General features: G+C 36.0%; 1 protein-coding gene and 1 long non-coding RNA gene across 8 annotated transcripts in view; one reads left to right on the forward strand and one right to left on the reverse strand.

Annotated features, from left to right (window-relative positions):
- Nucleotides 1–22,949, forward strand: part of LOC309630481 — a 600,204-nt gene that overhangs the window by 384,493 nt on the left and 192,762 nt on the right. The window lies entirely within an intron of this gene.
- Nucleotides 1–22,949, reverse strand: part of GALNT13 (polypeptide N-acetylgalactosaminyltransferase 13) — a 545,878-nt gene that overhangs the window by 170,102 nt on the left and 352,827 nt on the right. For all 7 annotated transcript variants that reach the window (XM_082395756.1, XM_082395754.1, XM_082395758.1 and 4 more), the window contains one exon: nucleotides 11,698–11,878. In XM_082395756.1, the coding sequence (XP_082251882.1) occupies nucleotides 11,698–11,878 (181 nt within the window). The remainder of the gene's footprint in view (nucleotides 1–11,697; nucleotides 11,879–22,949) is intronic.

Here is a 22,949-nt window from a genome sequence, read left to right on the forward strand (position 1 = left end):
TTGAGCTTTGGATCTGAATATAGTTCTACATGGTTGGTATGTGGACTGCTAGGGTTGAAAGTATAAGGTGAAAGACTGGAAAGCTGGACAAGTACCAGATCACATAGAGCCTTGTTGGACATGTTCTAGACTTCTGACTTTGTGTTAAGAGGTCCTTAGGTAAGTGAGAGATCAAAATTTAGGAAGGTCCTCCAGCAGTAAGGGTGAGTGAAGGGAGGGCTTTGAGGCAGGGAGAGCCATCAGGACAGTTAGGAGGTTATCAGGATGCAGGATGAGTGTGAGAATGAGGATAACTGATAAATTTGAGAGAACTTAGCAGGTAGAATAGAAAGAACTTCAATATTCATTTGACTTTGAAGTTTGTGAGTGAAAAGGAGGAAACTAGGAAAATGTAAGCAAGTCCATATAAGTATCCCCTTTAATTGTTGTCTGTGTGTTCCTCACATACTACGCACGTAATATTATTTTCCATTTAAACTAACTAACTGTGATGATGTGGACAGTTCACTCTTTAAAGGCAAAGGCAATGTCTTTTCCGTGTTTGTGTCCCTTTGCCTGGCACAGTGCAAATCAAGAACTTAATAATTCTCATCAAATGAAGACAGAAGCAAGGTAGTATCATTATTATAAAAATACAAAGAAATACCCATGCAATACTAATAACAATACCAACAACAAAAAATGACCAGTAGAGGGCAGACAGCAGAAGCAATAAGAACTACAGTCCTGCAGCCTGTGGAACAGAAACCACATTCACAGAAAGATAGACAAGATGAAAAGGCAGAGGGCTATGTACCAGATGAAGGAACAAGATAAAACCCCAGAAAAACAACTAAATGAAGTGGAGATAGGCAACCTTCCAGAAAAAGAATTCAGAATAATGATAGTGAAGATGATCCAGGACCTCAGAAAAAGAATGGAGGCAAAGATCGAGAAGATACAAGAAATGTCTAACAAAGACCTAGAAGAATGAAAGAAGAAACAAACAGAGATGAAAAATACAATAAGTGAAATGAAAACTACACTAGAAGGAATCAATAACAGAATAACTGAGGCAGAAGAACGGATAAGTAACCTGGAAGACAGAATGGCGGAATTCACTGCTGCAGAACAGAATAAAGAAAAAAGAATGAAAAGAAATGAAGACTGCCTAAGAGACCTCTGGGACAATATTACACGCAAGAACATTCGCATTATAGGGGTCCCAGAGGGAGAAGAGAGAGAGAAAGGACCAGAGAAAATATTTGAAGAGATGACAGTCGAAAACTTCCCTAACATGGGAAAGGAAATAGCCACCCAAGTCCCGGAAGCACAGTCAGTCCCCTACAGGATAAACCCAAGGAGAAACACGCCAAGACACACAGTAATCAAATTGGCAAAAATTAAAGACAAAGAAAAATTACTGAAAGCAGCAAGAGAAAAATGACAAATAACATACAATGGAACTCCCATAAGGTTAACAGCTGATTTCTCAGCAGAAACTCTACAAGCCAGAAGGGAGTGGCATGATATACTTAAAGAGATGAAAGGGAAGAACTTACAACCAAGATTACTCTACCCGGCAAGGATCTCATTCAGATTCGATGGAGAAATCAAAATCTTTACAGACAAGCAAAAGCTAAGAGAATTCAGCACCACCAAACCAGCTCTACAACAAATGCTGAAGGAACTTCACTAAGTGGGAAACACAAGAGAAGAAAAGGACCTACAAAAACAAACCAAAACAATTAAGAAAATGGTCATAGGAACATACATATCGATCATTACCTTAAACGTGAATGGATTAAATGCTCCAACCAAAAGACACAGGCTTGCTGAATGGATACAAAAACAAGACCCATATATATGCTGTCTACAAGAGACCCACTTCAGACCTAGGGACACATACAGACTGAAAGTGAGGGGATGGAAAAAGATATTCCATGCAAATGGAAATCAAAAGAAAGCTGGAGTAGCTATACTCATATCAGATAAAGTAGACTTTAAAATAAAGAATGTTACAAGAGACAAGGAAGGACACTACATAATGATCAAGGTATCAATCCAAGAAGAAGATATAACAATTATATATGCACCCAACATAGGAGCACTTCAATACATAAGGCAACCGCTAACAGGTATAAAAGAGGAAATCGAAAGTAACACAATAATAGTGGGGGACTTTAACACCTCACTTACACCAATGGACAGATCATCCAAAATGAAAATAAATAAGGAAACAGAAGTTTTAAATGACACAATAGACCAGATAGATTTAGCTGATATTTATAGGACATTCCATCCAAAATCAGCAGATTACACTTTCTTCTCAAGTGCACATGGAACATTCTCCAGGATAGATCACATCTTGGGTCACAAATCAAGCCTCAGTAAATTTAAGAAAACTGAAATCATATCAAGCATCTTTTCTGACCACAACGCTATGAGATTAGAAATGAATTACAGGGAAAAAAACGTAAAACACACAAACACATGGCAGCTAAACAATACGTTACTAAACAACCAAGAGATCACTGAAGAAATCAAAGAGGAAATCAAGAAATACCTAGAGGCAAATGACAGTGAAAACACGATGCTCCAAAACCAATGGGATGCAGCAAAAGCAGTTCTAAGAGGGAAGTTTATAGCTATACAAGCCTACCTCAAGAAACAAGAAAAATCTCAAGTAAACAATCTAACCTTACACCTAAAGGAACTAGAGAAAGAAGAACAAACAAAACCCAAAGTTAGCAGAAGGAAAGAAATCATAAAGATCAGAGCAGAAATAAATGAAATAGAAACAAAACAATAGCAAAGATCAATAAAACTAAAAGCTGGTTCTTTGAGAAGATAACAAAATTGATAAACCATTAGCCAGACTCATCAAGAAAAAGAGGGAGAGGACTCAAATCAATAAAATTAGAAATGAAAAAGGAAAAGTTACAACAGACACCACAGAAATGCAAAGCATCCTAAGAGACTACTACAAGCAACTCTATGCCAATAAAATGGACAATGTGGAAGAAAGGGACAAATTCTTAGAAAGGTATAACCTTCCACGACTGAACCAGGAAGAAACAGGAAATATGAACAGACCAATCACAAGTAATGAAATTGAAACTGTGATTAAAAATCTTCCAACAAACAAAAGTCCAGGACCAGATGGCTTCACAGGTGAATCCTATCAAACATTTAGAGAAGAGCTAACACCCATCCTTCTCAAACTCTTCCAAAAATTGCAGAGGAAGGAACACTCCCAAACTCATTCTATGAGGCCACCATCAACCTGATACCAAAATCAGACAAAGATACTACAAAAAAAGAAAATTACAGACCAATATTGCTGATGAATATAGATGCAAAAATCCTCAACAAAATACTAGCAAACAGAATCCAACAACACATTAAAAGGATCATATACCATGATCAAGTGGGATTTATCCCAGGGATGCAAGGATTCTTCAATATATGCAAATCAATCAATGTGATACACCATATTAACAAATTGAAGAATAAAAACCATATGATCATCTCAATAGATGCAGAAGAAGCTATGGACAAAATTCAACACCCATTTACGATAAAAACTCTCCAGAAAGTGGGCATAGAGAGAACCTACCTCAACATAATAAAGGCCATATACGACAAACCCACAGCAAACATCATTCTCAATGGTGAAAAACTGAAAGCATTTCCTCTAAGATCAGGAAAGAGACAAGGATGTCCACTCTCACCACTATTATTCAACATAGTTTTGTAAGTCCTAGCCACAACAGTCAGAGAAGTAAAAGAAATAAAAGGAATACAAATTGGAAAAGAAGAAGTAAAACTGTCACTGTTTGCAGATGACATGATACTATACATAGAGAATCCTAAAAATGCCAACAGAAAACTACTAGAGCTAATCAATGAATTTGGTAAAGTTGCAGGATACAAAATTAATGCACAGAAATCTCTTGCATTCCTATACACTAATGAAGAAAAATCGGAAAGAGAAATTATGAAAACACTCCCGTTTACCATTGCAACAAAATAGTAAAATACCTAGGAATAAACCTACCTAGGGAGACAAAAGACCTGTACAGAAAACTATAAGACACTGATCAAAGAAATTAAAGATGATACCAACAGATGGAGAGATATACCATGTTCTTGGATTGGAAGAATCAATATTGTGAAAATGACTATACTCCCCAAAGCAATGTACATTTTCAATGCAATCCCTATCAAATTACCAATGGCATTTTTTACGGAACTAGAACAAATCATGTTAAAATTTGTATGGAGACACAAAAGACCCCGAATAGCCAAAGCAGTCTTGAGGGAAAAAAACGGAGCTGGAGGAATCAGACTCCCTGACTTCAGACTATACTACAAAACTACAGTAATCAAGACAATATGGTACCAGCACAAAAACAGAAACATAGATAAATGGAACAAGGTAGAGAGCCCAGAGACAAACCCACGCAGCTATGGTCAACTAATCTATGACAAAGGAGGTAAAGATATACAGTGGAGAAAAGACGGTCTCTCCAATAAGTGGTGCTGGGAAAACTGGACAGTTACATGTAAAAGAATGAAATTAGAACACTCCCTAACACCATACACAAAAATAAACTCAAAATGGATTCGAGACCTAAATGTAAGACCAGACGCTATAAAACTCTTAGAGGAAAGCATAGGAAGAACACTCTTTGCCATAAATCACAGCAAAATCTTTTTTGATCCACCTCCTAGAGTAATGGAAATAAAAACAAAAATAAACAAATGGGACCTAATGAAACTTCAAAGCTTTTGCACAGCAAAGGAAACCATAAACAAGACAAAAAGACAACCCTCAGAATGGGATAAAATATTTGCAAACGAATCAATGGACAAAGGATTAATCTCCAAAATATATAAACAGCTCATGCAGCTCAATATTAAAGAAACAAACAACCCAATCCAAAAATGGGCAGAAGACCTAAATAGACATTTCTCCAAAGAAGACATACAGATGGCCAAGAAGCACATGAAAAGCTGCTCAACATCACTAATTATTAGAGAAATGCAAATCAAAACTACAATGAGGTATCACCTCACACCAGTTAGAATGGGCATCATCAGAAATTCTACAAACAACAAATGCTGGAGAGGGTGTGGAGAAAAGGGAACCCTCTTGCACTGGTGGTGGGAATGTACATTGATACAGCCACTATGGAGAACAGTCTGGAAGTTCCTTAAAAAACTAAAAATAGAATTACCATATGACCCAGCAATCCCACTACCCAGCAATCTCTGGGCATATACCCAGAGAAAACCATAATTCAAAAAGACACATGCACCCCAATGTTCATTGCAGCACTATTTACAATAGCCAGGTCATGGAAGCAACCTAAATGCCCATCAACAGACGAATGGATAAAGAAGATGTGGTACATATGCACAATGGAATAGTACTCAGCCATAAAAAGGAATGAAATTGGGTCATTTGTTGAGACGTGGATGGTTCTAGAGGCTGTCATAAAGAGTTAAGTAAGTCTGAAAGAGAAAAACAAATATCGTATATAAAAGCATGTATGTGGAACCTAGAAAAATGGTACAGATGAACCGGTTTGCAGGGCAGAAGCTGAGACACAGATGTAGAGAACAAACGTATGGACACCAAGGGGGGCAAACCGCGGTGGGGTGGGGATGGTGGTGTGCTGAATTGGGCGATTGGGATTGACATGTATACACTGATGTGTGTAAAATTGATGACTAATAAAACCTGCAGTATAAACAAACAAACAAACAAAAAAAACAACTAATACTAAACTTTCTTTGGATTATGGGTATGGAAATATGTTAATATAAATGTTTCAGACTTTACATGAAATTTCTATAAATTTATATGTTCTGGTATAATGTTATAAGTTATAATTCTAGTTATTACTTTAAAATGTATATCTCAGAAATAACTAAATTTCCTTGTCAATTGCATTATTATGAACTTTCATCAAATCTTTAACCATGGTCATTTTTAAGTCTTTTGTCATTTACAGACAGTTCTGTGTGTACTCTGATGCTTTTGCAAAAATGTACCTATAAAAGGGTTTCATCTTCAAGAAATTCATGGAAAAGACTCTGACAAGTACATGTTTCTGGTAACTGACTATACTGCTGAACTGAATGAAGAAGCATTTTCAGAACTCTAATGGAAAACTGATGAATTCATAAAAGTGCTAACAAAAGATCAAGATGAAAGAAAAATTAATTACATGAGACTGAGTGAACTGATGAGGATGATTATAATTTTCGTGACTTTCTGTTTGAATAAAAAAAAAAAAAATCCCACAAGGACTCAGAGGCAAAAAATATACAAATCAATTTTCACTGCAAAGTAAAGGAGCTGTTACAGTGGAGGATTACTGGATTGAAAGTCAATATTATGACATAGTATGAGTGTGTTTCGTGTTTGGTAATTGCAATCATTGTTGCTTTTGTTGTGGTCATCCATTTACAATGCTTGGTGTCAGTTTATTTATCTCTTGTAAAAATAAAATACAGTGTGTGTGTGTGAAAAAAAAGAACAAATTATACTTATGAACATGCTCTCGGAACAGAACTTGTCTCTATGTAGGGGACTTACTGTAGATCTTAACTTCTTCATTCGTAAATAAATTACTATTTTAATAAAAAAAAAAAAAATTGACCAGTGATCGACTACAGCACGGAAAAGCAGTTGTCTGTCCACTACAACAATACTGAATGTAGGTGTCATCATTAACTTCAACATTTAGCTTTTCAAGGGAATCACACAGGTATATGAATTGTGTTATTACAATATAGCATATCAAAATGATTTAGAATTTCCTCCTCACAATATCATATTCGCTCAGCGGTACCATGGTTGATACTGCTAAAAAAGCATTAATTAAGTAATAAAAATCCAAAATTCATAGGTACAAACATACTTTACTTTCAGAAGTGCCACACTCTTTTCAGATGAATTCATGTTAACCCAACCAAAATCTGATATCCCTGGATTATTAAAAAAAAATATACCTACATGCTGCACATTTTGCTGGAAACATCAAAACCTGTGCTTATGAAATCAGCCTGGAACCACATTTTTATGACTCATAAAAGAAATTAGGCCCTAAACGCAAAGGGCTGGTTATTAAATATTGTATCTTTAAAAAAATCAGCGTGTTGAAAAACATTTATATTTTATAGATACAAATTTCAAGAGATAGAAATGAGTAAAGTCCTTAAACTTTAATAATGATCCGAAGATGCTATTAACAAAGACTACCTTTGATGAGTTTTCGAAAGCATTTTTGAAAGGTTAGCAATTGAGAGTTAGCCTTCAAAATAAGTTCAAGGATCCTTCTTTAAATGCTTACTTGGAATACAGATCAAAATACTACAATAACGTCAAGGAAAATAAGCTGTTTTCCCAGTTAAGTATAAATACCTTTAAAGGTATGTTTGGGGAGTCTTTACCATTTTATCTTCAATTTGTGCTCAAAACAAGAGCACGGCTGTCCATAAAGAAAAGGAAAAAGAACAACCGGAGGTTATGTAAGGACAGCTGCATCTAATCACCATGTCAATTGATACACTGTTAGAAATCTACCTCCCCAAAGAAAGAAAATCAATATTTATAGAACAGCCAGCATTTCAAATATATGGTTAGTTCTGTGACTACACTCTATTTTAAAATTCTTAAGCTTTTTACCTGTGACCAATAGGAAAAAAACGTTGCCATTTATAATGGGGTGTTCTGTGCAGAGTGGTTTCTGCTTACATCACATCATTTCAAAGGGCTTGCTAGGACAATCAGGTTGGCTCATGCTGAAACAGCCCAATTACTAGTAAAAACTGCCTCAGGCTTTAAGAGCCTACAGGGCTTTAAAATCATGATGCTATAGTATTTGCATCCTTAAAAATACAGCCGAAAAGCAAACTAAACAAATGTTGAAAATGCATTCTTCAACACTATTTCAAAGTATTTCTAATCTTTATTCATATGCCCATTTAGGAGACGTAATTAGACACTGCAACTCTATCAATATTGCCAATGGCTAATGGACATAGGGCAAGACAATTAGGACATAGAGTAAATATTTTGAAAAAAATCAGATAAAAGTAATTCACACATGTAGCTATTTATATGGCTCCTTTTAACTTTAAATTAATGGGGGTCATGAGAAAAATACAAATCAACATGTGTAAAAGTATCTTATTTTAAGTTTATGAGCTCTTGTATTATGCTGCTCTATTAGAAAATGTCATTGTCCTTCTAAATTGTGCCTATTAGACTTTTGTATTAGTCCTGGAAGGTAAGATTATATGACTATGTGTGCCAGTGATTACGGTGGAATCACAGAACCCAGAGCACACGGATAAGCCAATGGAACCTTCTTTTCTGATGGCAGACTCAGAGGAATGATAGTGCAGGCATATGAAGAATACCTTTCTCCTCTCTTTTATCAGTGGGTCCTTTCTCAGGTTGGATTAGAGAAGTGGGACAAAGGGTTCCGATTTGCTGCAATTCTTATGAAGAGATTCCCTGGTATAGAGGAGATATCCATGGAGAATTCAGTAGAAAAGAAGAAACAAAAGTGGCTCCCTTCAAAAATTCACCCATTCATTTAGTCATTCACTTATTCTTCTAATTATTCAACACATATTTTCTTTCAAGGACTGCAAAGTGACAGGAAAGTTGCTAAGCATGGTAAATACAAGTCTCTGAACTACTTTGGCAATAGATATAGGTAATAAAAATAAAACAATATAGTACATAGCAATGATGGATTGGCCATGGTATCGAAACTGCAGGAAATACATCTTTGAGAGAGAAAGAATACCCAGTTAGTTCAAGAGAGAACTGAAGCATCCCTGAAACCAAAAAATAAAGTAGGTAGGAGCATATTGGAAGGAAGCAAAATTGTTGTCAAAATTCAATCATAAAGACTCAGTACTTAAAGATCACATTTCGAACAACTGCATAAGTGGAGAATAAGATGTGGTACTAGAAACCCTGGTATAAAAAAATGGGAGTCTCCTTATAAAACATCTTGGGCAAATGAACAGATACATGGAGGTGCTTCTAGAAAGAACTGTAACATTTTCCTTAGCCAGATTATTATGGAGGTTCTGGAGACTTAAACAAAACTCAATATAAACTGTTTTAGAGTTTTTCGTAAACATGTGTGTGTTTCCGTGTGTGTTTATGTATACTATAGAAAAAGGTATAATTCTAAGTGTAAAGGTGCAAGCATGTGTCCCTCCAAACTTCCCCATACCAACTTCTCTTCTTACAAACTTAGATGAAAAACAGAAACCCAACAATTTTAGATGATAGCGAAGAAATCCATGATTTTGATTTTAAGAGTAACAGAGACTGCCAGTAATGACAAAAATAGTTATCCACTCAACAAAGGCTTGCCATCATACAAATGACAGATTTCTGACTTCCCCAATACAGCCTACTTTATCTGATTTTTGGATGATTTGAAACCTGCTAGGGCTAGCATTGTTTATAGGCATCCAACTCTAGTTTCCAGTTTACTTCTCTTCTTCCTTTTCCACTGAGAAGCAATTTATTGTTTCACATTTTTGGTTTTCCCTCTTTGCCCACACACAGCAGGCAGGTTCCACACTCAGCGATGCTGTCTCTGAGACATCCAGAAGCATAAATGCCCCTTAGGAAATTCCCAGATACTTTCAGCATATTCCCCAAATGTCCTTTTACTGCTTTCCAAAGTAATTTCTGGGCTTAAATGAGCCCATTTTATAAGAATAATAACCTTCCAAATGATATTTATTGTAAGGTTAAAAACTACATTTTCCAGAATATATAAACAGTCCCTCTTGAGCAGCAAGTCATTAGTTCCAGATAGCAGGCATTCTTTTTCATCCTTTAAACTCTAAAGCTTGACATTTCATTACGTTTTGAGAAATGGTTCTACCACTTACCTGCCTTTTGCACTCAATGGGAAATTATACAAAAGACTAACACCTGACTTTTAACAAATACTATTCATCATGAGTGAATAGAATACATATGGTTACAATTATTCTCAATCACTTACATTCTCGAATGTACGCTGTATATAATCACACATAACACATTTCTTTCTTCCATTAATTCTTTTTTCATATTTGAGCTTATATATTTCTACAAGTAATGATTTGAATTCAAAAAGTATCATCAAAAGAAAATGAAAAGGTTATATAACATCTGGACTGGGTTTCTGTTGTAAAGAGAAATACAACTATATGCGAAATAGTGTTCCTGGCAATAGCTTCTTGACATAGAGGAGGGTTAAAAATGTGTGAAAAAAATCCATCTCCTAATCACACATTACACATGCATTGCCCCAATTTTTCTTTTCTGTGGAGTAATGTTGGATCTTAATAAGAAAGTTCATACTGCTCATTCCCTTTTTCATCTATAAAAGAAGGATGTTCACAGCCTTATATATGCTTTCAGAACCAGAGCATGTCAATTAGAACCCACACTGACTTTTTTAAACCTGTGATAGATGATAATGTAGAAAAGAGGATGTGGGCATGGATTTTTGTTGTTGTTCTTACAGGTTACATAATAATGGCATTGATGACTGTAAGGCCTATCATAAACTATCAAAAATAGAACATTACAAATTATTTTATAAATACAGCTGAATTCCTGTTATATTAATTTATGCTTTGGTTTCTTTGTCTGGACTTTGAGATCTTGAAGACATACCTGTGTCTTCCTCTTATTTGTATCTTCTCATATGTTTCTTTTCTTCCTTAAAAAATGTAATATCTCAGAGGTTTTTTTTAATAATTAATATGACTGTTGGAGAAATCCTAGAAAATTTTAAAGAATGCAATAACTCATAATGATGCCAACCAGTAATGGGGTTTTCTCACAATGATTTATTTATTTTCTCTTTTTTAATGATGTTTAAAATTTTTTAATTATTTATTTTCTTTTAAAATTTGTTTTTAATGAATTTTGAAAAATAATTGTTTTATAAAGAAAATTTATAAAATATAGAAAAGTATAAGGAAAATAATGAAATTACTCATAATCTCACTACCCAGCGATAGCCTAAATTTACTTCTATTTCCATATCTATCCTTCTCTGTAACTAAAGTAGGATAATATTTTATTGTCCCATATTATGCTTTTTCACATATTTATCGATGAGTAATTTACTGTCATTTAATATTCTTTAAAAATAAAAATTTTTATATCTGCACAGTTTTCCATCTTGTTTCTGTAGGAAATCATTTCATCTTTCCCTACTCAGATATTTAAGAAAATAAGGCAGTAGAAAACATCTCTTTATAAACATTAAAAAAATTCCTTACCAACTCAGTCAGCCTTATGTGTGTAACATAGAAATAAAGACCTATTCCCTTAAAATTTTTTTTCTTAAATTGAGCTGGTACATGTCAGTTAAATTTGGATCGCCTTATATATTGATTACTTCATTTTTTTTAGCATAATACTTGTGCCCAGAAAGAAACAAAGAAAAAAGAATATTTAGGCATTTGAGATAAATATAGTCTTTCTCATTTTAGGTCAAAATTGACTTCATAGGACAACTTCTCAAACACAATTTTCTACAATATTGTGGTGATAAACAATATCTTATTTAAACTAGTAGAAGAGGAGCAATAATGCAACACATACTCAGCATGTTTAATATTTTATTTTACCTTGCAGAGGAAGAAAACGTCAGAATTGCTTACCTGGGGATATGATATAAAAGAAATCTTTAAATTCATCCATCCAAACTTCTGCCAGTCTCCTGTTGTTCTTGTTGATGACGTGACCAGTGCCACCAGGGAAAGTGTATGGAGTTGCCTTCCGAAAAACGTGACCCACGTGGGAGCAAGTCACAATCTCCAATGAGCCTCCACATTGCCAAATCTGGAAAAAAGAGCAATTGTTGTATAGCAATCATTGCAGATAATGCAGTAATATTGTCTGAGAAGCAACTGAGGCTAACTCAGTTAAGACCAAATCTTCAGATCTTACATGGTTCAAACAAACATCAGATGAACACAAAATTTAGAATGGGTATACTTGGGTTTGGCAAAGGATTCTAATTTGGAAGAGTTTGATGTATTTAAATATTGTAGTATTGGAATTGAGGAAGATGTAATTATTTTTGTGTGCCTTTATTAGACTACCTAATTTTCAGTTTCTAATAGTTAACCTAATTTCTATTTAATATATATTTGGTATCCAAAATTTTCTATAAATAAATGAATTTGTACATGTTGGATGCCATGGTCAATAACTAAGTCTGATTTGGAGAAAATGAATCTGCTATACCCCATCCACCTGGAACTTCAAGTAACCATTCATTTTCACCTCTCCATATCTCCTGTATCTTAGGCTTTTGAATACGCTATTATTTTTATTAAAGCATGTTAAGTATCCTTTACATCTATTCAACTTCTATGTATCCTTTAAAGCCCACTTCCAAGATCATTTCTTCTAGGAAGCTCTGTGGGGAGATTTAGTATTGTGTGACTTTTGTACTTTAAACACAGTTGTATTAAGAACATATTACAATGTATTGGGTTGGCCAAAATGTTCATTCGGGTTCTTCTGTAACATTGCATGGAAAAACCCAAATGAACTTTTTGGCCAATTCAATATTTTAAATTGTTTACTTCACTATTGCTCCCTTAAAATTATGAACCCTTGAAAGACAAATGCTATATATTTCTTGGTATCCTAGATTTACTGTTCAGTTGAGGATAGGTATTAAGTATCCATAAAACATTTATTTCTATAAAATTATATTATATACCCATAGGTTACAATAATAGTATGTATGTGTATGTGTGTTATATATGTATATTATACATATAAATATATAAAATATATAGATATATATATACATATACTACATTTATTCATCCCAATAAATGAAAGTCATAATTCCTGCCATCTGTAATTGGAAGGACTTGGCGTTATACCATAAATAACATTATTCTTATTTTAAGAAGAGCTGCTTATTTTGGAAGAAAAGGTTTTCTCCTATTGATCCCTCAAGTAATATTCATCTGAGAAGAGGGCTGCTATTGGTCTTGGGTAGCAGTAAGAGACATTTTTTCTAGAAGATGAAAGATGATAAATAAGTTGTACTCATCAACAATGTTTGTGCATTACATGTACAATCTATTCTATCTCATTTTCTAATTGTTTAAACAGTGTGATGCTAATAGAAAAGATGTTCCAACCCAACACTGAAATGATGGATAATATAAAAGAGGAATGGAATTCACCATTTCCCTAGAAAGACGGGTGGCTCATTCTTAAATAATCAAATTACTTAATTGATTGGTAACTTTCTCATCTTTCTAGCATAAAGTCTATAAACTTTCTTGTAATTACACAACTCTTTACAGTCCTCCTTTCTATTAAAATGGAGGAAGTTGATCCTTCTCCTACCAAAGACAAATCAATACTTATATGTCAGTCTAGAGCATATTACTTAAGTCTGTCTTAACGACTTCATTGATTTGGTCCTCCCCTTGAGTTTCTCCTGAAACATCAATCATTTCCCTCATAATTGGATTATGCCTATCTTTGCATAATACCTCCTAAACCTCCTATCTTTCAAACAGATTTAAAATAGAGATAAACAAATTTTTAAAATTACAAAACACAACAAAAAGTTCATCCCTTGATCTATATTCCCATCCAACATATCTCTTTTTTCTGTTTCCCCTCACTATAATTAATATAAAATTTTTACTGATATACGTTATATCCCTTCCTCAATTTTCATCCGTTTTTCTACTCATTGTGAAATGCTGTTTATTTCCGCAGTCCCACAATATTGCCATGATGAAAATCACAAATTTTTCCTTTGATGAATATCTAGCCAACTCCTTTCTTGGATCCTCTTGCTTTCCATCCTACTACTTCATTATTTATACATTTTCACTCTAAATTTTTCTTTAAATGTTGGCATTATTCCTTCTTTATTCATTCTCTAGGTGGTCTTATTTGTTCTTATTATTTTATGCATGATCTGAATACACAAAACCCCCGCAGTAACATCTCAGCCCAGACTTTTCCTCTGGGATCCAGACTTGTGTATCCAAACACCGACTTGATACCTCCTCTTGCAAGACTCAGAGGCATCCAAATAAACGTGTCTGAAGTGGAATTGTTAATTTATCTCCACCTTGTCAGCCAGATCTTATTTTCTTTCAGTTTTTTTTTTTTTGGTAAAACATCAATAAATGGAGCCACTATTCACCCAGGCAGTCAATCCAAAAACAAAACAAAACAAAAATGACAACAGAACTCCCTTCTCCCCCCCCAAAAAACCCCTAGAAGTCATCGCCGATTTCTTCTTTTCTTTCATCACTTATATTCCATCCATTAACAAATCCTGGTGGTGCTATCTATAAAACAATTCTCAGTATATCCATCTCTCTCTGTCTCTACTGCCACCATCCTTGTCCTAATCATCAACATCTCTTGTCTGTCAGTTGTAATAGGCTCTTAATTGTTTTTCTACTTTCACTGTTGCTCTTCTATAATTTGTTTTCTGCTGAGAAATCAGAGTGGTCTTTAAAATTCTTAATCATGTCATTTTACTTCCCTGCTTCAAATCCTTCAATGGTTTTTCACTGCACTGTGAATATAAATAAAATCCTTTGTCAGGACCTCTAAGAACTACATGACTCTCCCCTTCTGTCAATAAACTACGATGATATTGGCCCTCTGCCATTTCCTAGAATAACAAATCACATATTTTTGTCACACACCAAAGCCTCAACACGTGCTTTCCTTATACCCGGAAAACAATTCTGTCAGCCCTTCACTGGACTGCCTCTCTCCCATACTTCTCATCTCAGCTAACATATCACCTCATCAGATTTTCCCCAATTGCCATATTTAAAGTGCCCCACCCAAGTTATTTTCTCTAATAGCACCCTATTTGTTTCCTTCATTGCTTATCACAATCTGCAATTTATTTCTCTAATTGTTTGGCTATGCACATTTTCCCCCAACTAGAATGTAGACTCGAAAAGGGCAGTGGAGAGGTCTACTCATGGTTGCACCCCCAGAGCCCAGCCCAGCACTTGTTACATGGTAGGTGTCACTGTATGTTGGTTGAATGGAAGAATGGAAACTCAAATTTAACTACCAAGACTAACATTAAAAAAGCATCCCTGGCAGAATGATGAGATTTAAACAGACATATTTTTGGAGGGATTTTACATTGCATTTTTTAAGGAAATATTTTTAGTACCAAACTAGGCAGAGTAGTCTAGTAAAATGATATGCAACTGCTGTTCCACATGTCTTGGGAACTGAGGAAGGTCTTTGGAGGTCACAACACAACAAATAAACATCAGATATGGTTGATGGTTTATGGCAAACAAGGTTGCTAAATAACACATTCTTAATTTTTAATGTGTTTTCAAAGTAACAATTCAGTCCAACTCATACTCTCTTAAAAACATGATTTAGTAAAGTACTCAGGTGTTTGTACGGCGACCACACCATTCAGCAAGGTGCCCTGCATTCAGAAGAAATCGCATATGATATGTTACACTTGAGGGGGAATTGAAAACCTTTTCCTTATTGTGAGGAGCACAGTGTGAGTCGTAGAGCTTTCCCTTCTCCTCTATGGATTAGGTATGACTAAAGAGTTCCTTTCTTCCTTCACGCAAGTCATATAAGGGAACTAAATGAATGAAGGAGAGACTGGCATTTCACTCCTGGCTGGACACTTGCTGAGCAGCAAACTCAGCAGATTAGCCTGGTGTTCCCATTGGAACATAGCAGAATATGGTGAGTGAGTCTATGGGAAAGCCTCAAGTGTGGGGAAAAACATGACCCTAGTAAAATGGGGACCACCTCTAGTCTAGAGAATCCTGAAGGTGGGTTGTGGTTTATTGAACAAGCTTGTTCCAGCAAAATTGATAGGTCCAGTGATGCAGTGACCCTGGAAGGGAGTGGTCTTTGGAGACAACTGGACAAGACTTCAGTGGTTTCAAAACTCTATAGAGCATGGAATATAGACTAGAAAAGAGTGATCTGTGGGACTAGCAATATGGCAGATCAGCAAGGAGATGTACCACTGAAAAAGGCAGCTGGGGACCTTACAGGGTGAGAGATGGAGACTAAGATTTCCCTCTTCAAAAGGGCCTTGGATAACAGACGCGGTAAAAGGTGAAGTTCAGAACACTTTTAAGAAAACAATGAAACCATGTATAGAAGCCTATCATATAGATGGAGGCCACTAGTAGCAAGTGGAATCACACTGAGCCAACAACAGGCAGACATCATAAAATATTTCAGGTAAGACCTGCTGTTTCTCTAGCCCTCTTATTTGACCCCATACACTGTAGAAGTGGCAACCCAGAGAACCCTGCCCTTCCCCATTCAAGAGCTTCTATCAGCACTGTCCTGGGGAGAGAAGAGAATGTAAACTGTGATTGCTTACAAAATCAAAGCCTTTAAGCTGAACATTACTAGTATTTTTAATAACTGAAAGTGACCAGAACGCTATAGAATCTGTGCTAAATGATGTCAGATTGGAAAGGAATATTCTTCAGAGCATGAAGCAATGATTGGAGAAAAAGGAAAACCATTTTAAGTGTGTGTGCTTACTAAATTCAGACTATGCAATAAGCCCTACTGCAAACAAACCAGTGATTTACAGCTGTCCTCAGGGTTCCCAATTTGCCTTTTTGCAAATATGGATTAGTACTGTGGTTGTGTGAGGGCACTTTATTTCTACTCTGCCACTTCTCGGCCCTACCCTGGCTTTGTATGCTTATGGCTTCTATGGCCCAAGCTTGCACACAGAAAAGAAAAAAAAAAAAAATCTAGTTTGAAATCCTTTAAAAGTAGAGTTCCAGTGGTCTCACTCCTCATATGAAAGTGCTGATTTTTGGTTATCCTCTAACTTGCAATGAGATCTTTGTGTGTACATGTAAAGGCATAATTCAATAATGACTGTTGATTTACAAGACAGAAGGAGAACCTGCCCCTGATGTTGATTCTCACAGATGGAGGCAGATTTTTTTAGTATATTTAGGGGAGATAACAGAGGTGGAGGTAACTGTTCTATAACTCAGTGGATACTGGCCTGTGTTTTGCTTGTGGATCATACGCTACTGACTCCTGGAATAAAATGCGTACTTTTCCCATTGCCATCTGTGCTCATAGAATGTGTGAATAAATACTCATATTGCATTTCCAAAGTAAAGCATCTCCCCCAAATTTACACTAAAATAAAAAGATCAAGGTAGAAAAGCATAACATTATGCATTAATTAGGCTGATATCTGGTCATGATAATACCCAGTTAATATAAAAACAAAATATTTAATTGATCAAATATTGACCAGTTGCCATGTACTTAGTAGACATTTGGATAATGTGAAATAATTAAAAAATAAACAGTTCCCAGAAAACTATATGATTAAATATTAAAGTGGAGAGAATTCAAATTGAGTGGAGTCCCTAATGACTAGCATGATAATTTCCCTTAGTGCATCTTTAATAAATATTTTGGAAGGATGGATGAAAGCAAAGAAAGAAGAAAAAAAGGAAGGAAGAGTATGACACAGTCATTAAGAATTTGGGCTTGGAAATAAGCAAACAGAATTTTCTAGGGGCTCTCTCACTTACTATCTGTGAACACTGGTGAAAATTATTTACATCTCCAAGACCTTGATGTTCTCATTGGAAAACAAGGATAATAATAACTGCTTCCTAAGACCATAATGAGATTGTGTGTATCAAGCACCATGCCTGACACCTCATATGGGAGGAAATAAAATGGTATTTGTATATTAGTTCCTGCTGTTCAGGAAAACCAACATATGTAGATTATTAGCTGATTCTTGCTTCTTAAAAAATATTTAGCTACATTTTGGTGAGTTTTGCCTCTTTTTGAAATTGCAATATCAATGTCTGGGGACTTAGGTGAGGAGTTTAAAAGAATTGCCAATTCGTTCCCAATTAGAATACTACATTTTGTTCTCTGAAATTATTTTACAATGTTTAAACACACAATATAAACTGAATAAAACATGATGTCTCATCCACATAAACATGTGATGTCCAAATTACTTTGTATCATTGAGCATATCTGATTGTTATTTTCTAGCCTTCCAAAAAGATTAATATTTGTATATTACTTCTCTCAAATAAATTTGACCGTGTGTAACATACAAACTGTCCTTTTATCCACAGAGGATTGAAGCTAGCTGGTTACTTGTCTTTGTTCCCAGATATTTTTATGAGAGTCTTTTGATGATGGAGAAAGTTATTAATCAAAATGCAAAATGCCCATTGCTCATTTGATTATGAACTTGATTTTCTTCCCCTAGAAAGAAGACAATTAACTAACATACATTATCCTTTTCATGTTTTTTGGTACCTACATCAGTGACATTTTTTTTTAACATCTTTATTGGAGTATAATTGCTTTACAATGTTGTATTAGTTTCTGCTGTGTAACAAAGTGAATCAGCTATACATATACATATATCCCCATATCTCCTCCCTCTTGCGTCTCCCTCCCACCCTCCCTATCCCACCCCTCTAGATGGTCACAAAGCACCGAGCTGATCTCCCTGTGCTATGCGGCTGCTTCCCACTCGCTATTTTACATTTGGTAGTGTATATATGTCCATGCCACTCTCTCACTTCATCCCAACTTCCCCTTCCCCCTCCCCGTGTCCTCAAGTCCATCCTCTATGTCTGCATCTTTATTCCCATCAGTGACATTTTAATTAAGGTTCATAAACTTCACAAGCTCCAACTTTGCAATCTCAGTTCTGGTGCTACAATGGTTTCTAGCTGTCCAGATGTTATGCCAAACTCATGCAGCTGCCTGATTTTATACTAACCTTCACCCCCCACCCCCAGCCCACACACGTACTGTCACTGGCACAAAGTCACTGCTTAATATGGCTTTAATAGCAACCACCACAACAATATATCACGGAGGGCACGAAGCACAATGGTTATGAGTGTGTAGGCTCTAGTTCCTGAGACCATACCCCAGCTCTGCCACTTACCAGCTGGGTGAACTCATCTTTCTGTGCTTCAGGTTTCAGGTAATAACATGTCTTGAAGAAGCCACCTCAGGGGGCTGTTGTGAGGAGCGAGGCAAAGCAGTGCACGTAACAATACTTAGCCTTTATGTGAAAAAGAATTGGAAGGAAGCAAATAGGGGAGATTTATTAAGGGGTTACTGTAATCATCTAGGAAAGAGATGAGAATGACTGGGACCAGAGTGATGACAAGGGAAACAGAAGGGAATTCAATAACTTGACATAATTTGGGGGATTAAAATTAAGAATTAGTGTATGTGCTTTCCCTTATCTATTTTGTCCTCTCTAATAAGCTCATTTCATATACATTTTCTTCCAGTAACCAGTTCTTAACTATGCTATCTTTCACTGATCTTAATTTTCACTGACTCATAGCATTTACTACTGTACATCCATCCCACTCTACCCCATTTAGCTCTCAGTTCTATATAGTATGCCATCTTGATAAATATTTGTGTGTGGGCATGTATATTTATGTGTGTGCATACTGACATAAATATATTATTTGTATATATTAGTCTTATCTCCCTGACCACATTATTATCTCTTTGAGAAAAAATATCACACATTTCACTTTATGAAACTGAACTTCATCGTCACATGAAATTGAAAGTCACTTTATGAAACTGAATTTCATCATCACGTGTTTCACTTTACGTAACTGGTATAATTCACACATAGTGAAAAAAATCACAACTTACATATACTGTGACATAAGTGTGTGCAAAGTTTCAGAAATGCTTGAAATATTGGTGCTCAGTACATATTAACTGATTGATCTCTTCATATTGATATAGAGAAATCTGGAAAATTACAGAGTGTACACAAAATGTATCTATTATAAAGTGGAATTGGGAACAAAAGCTATTATTTTCCTAGTTCTGGCAAAGCGAAAAATGAAACAAGTTACTATGACTCAGTTTTCAACCTATCTCACTCTACATTCATTGTTTGTTTCAAATAATCCCCTTCAGCACTTCAAGTCTCCACTTTGTTTATATGTATTCAAGTAGACTGATGACAAATCCTTTAATTCTTACAGTTGAAACAAAGTCTAAAAGAGCCTTCAGTGAGATCCTGAAGGCGCTGTGATCCTTGATAAGTTGGCAGAAACACAGGAGGTATGGAAGTCATGATAAGGGGCTCAGTAGGCATTTTCTATTCATTCTGGACAAGAGACTTCCCAGTTACTCTTCATAGTCAGCTTGATTTGGGGAATGTCTTCTTTAATTGGTTGGTTTGTCTCTTAACCTAGTTTTCACTTCATAGTGTAATTGAGGCCATTTATGCGATCTGGAAGAGGTCTGTAGAGCTCAAGTCATATCCTGATATCACCATAACAACTCAAGATGAAGACTCTTGTACATCAAGCTACTGTGGCCTTTAAGTGCTCACCTGAGTTGCCAGAGATAAACAGATTCAACATGTCTGAGGAATCTATCCAGTACTTGATAATTTAATTTTTTAAATAGAATTATTATTTGTATGAAAAAGAGAAGCAAGCATCTGATTTGAAATTGGAAAGCTGGATTCTGGACTTGAAATCAACACAAATTGATTGCAGGATTTGGAACAAGTCACTTAAGCTTGACAGTCCTCAGAAAATTCACATGTAAAAGAAGACTAAGTTTTCTTCTGGGTTTCTAGGATTCAGATTAATCTCTTTGTATAGAGTAAATACCACTTTCAGAGATCAGATTTTTAGATGGGAATGATAAAACTCTCCAAAATTTGAATCCACATTTTCCTCCTTAGATGAGCTTACTTTACTTTAGCTGTATTAGAAGTACATGGTAAAGATACCATTCTCTGAACAAGAGAAAGTCTGAGTTTGCAAAACTTATTATGAGGCAATCAATGTGTCTTCTCCCTTCAAGTTTGGGAATTCTATTTTAGAAAGGTCACAAATGTTATGAAAACAAGGAAAACAACAAAAGCACTTTTGCTCTCCAAGGGTTTTTCAAGAAATAGCCATATATTAGAGTAATTTGTTTGAAGATTTTATTTTCACCTTGGCATTAAATGTAGAAAATTCTGAGTTGAATCTATACCATTTCATATATCCCATTAATTTGGTTCTAAAAATATCCAGTTATCAACTGCTTTCCCTTATACTTTGTCTCTTAACTTAGAACTGAACCTCCTGAAAGCGCCAAATTCAAAATGTACCCTCTTATATCTACTCATTTGATAAAGGACTTAACAAACTAATCCTGAAATGAGTTTAAGGGCAGTCTCCCAAGCCAGTTCATCTTTTCCCTTTGCCAAAGACTTAGCAAGTGATTCTTGGGGGTTGAGGTGTAGGGGATGAGGTACAAGGAAGGGAGAGAAGCAACACAGAGCAGAAGCACGAAAAGGTGTGCTCATACTGGATGTAACGAAGTGGAGGAATTGTTCTGAAAAGGAACTGAGGCAGTCTGTGTATGAACCAGTGTGCATCACAAGTACAGTGAGGTAGTTGTGGTCACAGACGGAGTCCTTTTAACCTCTTCTCCCACTCCTCTCAAACACAAACACCCATTCTCAGCAGTTAAAATGAACAGTGGATGCGTCTTCCCTGGTGGCGCAGTGGTTGAGAATCTGCCTGCCAATGCAGGGGACACGGGTTCGAGCCCTGGTCTGGGAAGATCCCACATGCTGCGGAGCAACTAGGCCCGTGAGCCACAACTACTGAGCCTGCGCGTCTGGAGCCTGTGCTCCGCGACAAGAGAGGCCGCGACAGTGAGAGGCCCGCGCACCGCGATGAAGAGTGGCCCCCGCTTGCCACAACTAGAGAAAGCCCTCGCACAGAAACGAAGACCCAACACAGCCAAAAATAAATTAATAATAAAAAAAAAGAATAGTGGAAATACCTTTAAATGTACACAGGCCAACGTTTTAATATATAAATTCCACTATTAACTTCTTGCCTCTCAACAACTTTCTTAGCCTTGGAGCATTCTGACCTTCAGAATTACCACACATTATGGCCACTGTGTTTCCTGGCATCAGGAGAATTGTTACCTGTCGTTATTCCACATCTTATTAGGACGGCTGGTATTGCAGAATTTCCCAGTTCCCCTTTAGATCAACAGAGCAACACATAGTCCTGACTGTGTTATGGCAAATCTCCCATCTGCTGCTTAAATGACATGTGAAAATGAAGACCATCGAGTAGCCTACCGGATATTGAAACGACGATGTAAGATAAAGTGGTTCTGCTTAAGAAAATTAGGGCCTAGTTTTTCATGTTTACAATAAAGTATTGCTTTCTTATTAGCATAGATGGTCACAGGCAGATAATTCATGAAAAAAGAACACAGATAATATGCAATACAGTGACATTTTTTCATCTTTCAACAATCAATAATCTTAAAGTTTGATAATACTGGAGGTTTTGGAATATTGTTAGTGCTTTTAAGGGGACTAGTGACTAAGAAAAATCTAGAATGATTGGAATTTGTGCTTTCCTCATTGTATAATTAATCCTACAAATACATTTAAGCGATGAAAAATTGTATATAGATGAGATTTTTGAGAACTAGATGGAAAGGGTCTGTGATTATTAAATGAAATTTGGGTCAGATATTTTGCATTTTACACTGGTGTCCTCCTGTGTCTGACGATCTGACCGCCTGTCAGGCATCTGTAACATCTGCCGCTTGCAGCCACAGAGCAGCGCATGACAGCTGTGTGATGCTGCCCTAGAATTCACGCCAGAACGGTCCCCTCTGAATACCAGTAGACCACCTGGGTATCCAGCTACAGTGCGTGACAACATCTCGTGCTCTTTACGAACGCCAGAGATACTTAAAAAGAACTTGGATGGGGTAGGAAAAGAAAACCTGGTACCTCCCAAAGAGTTATCCTTCAGTGACTCAATTTCTCCATCTTTAAACCATCCACCTCCCC

Source organism: Balaenoptera borealis (genome assembly GCF_965194805.1).
Source record: "Balaenoptera borealis genome assembly, chromosome: 6".
Classification (NCBI taxonomy): Eukaryota; Metazoa; Chordata; class Mammalia; order Artiodactyla; family Balaenopteridae; genus Balaenoptera; species Balaenoptera borealis.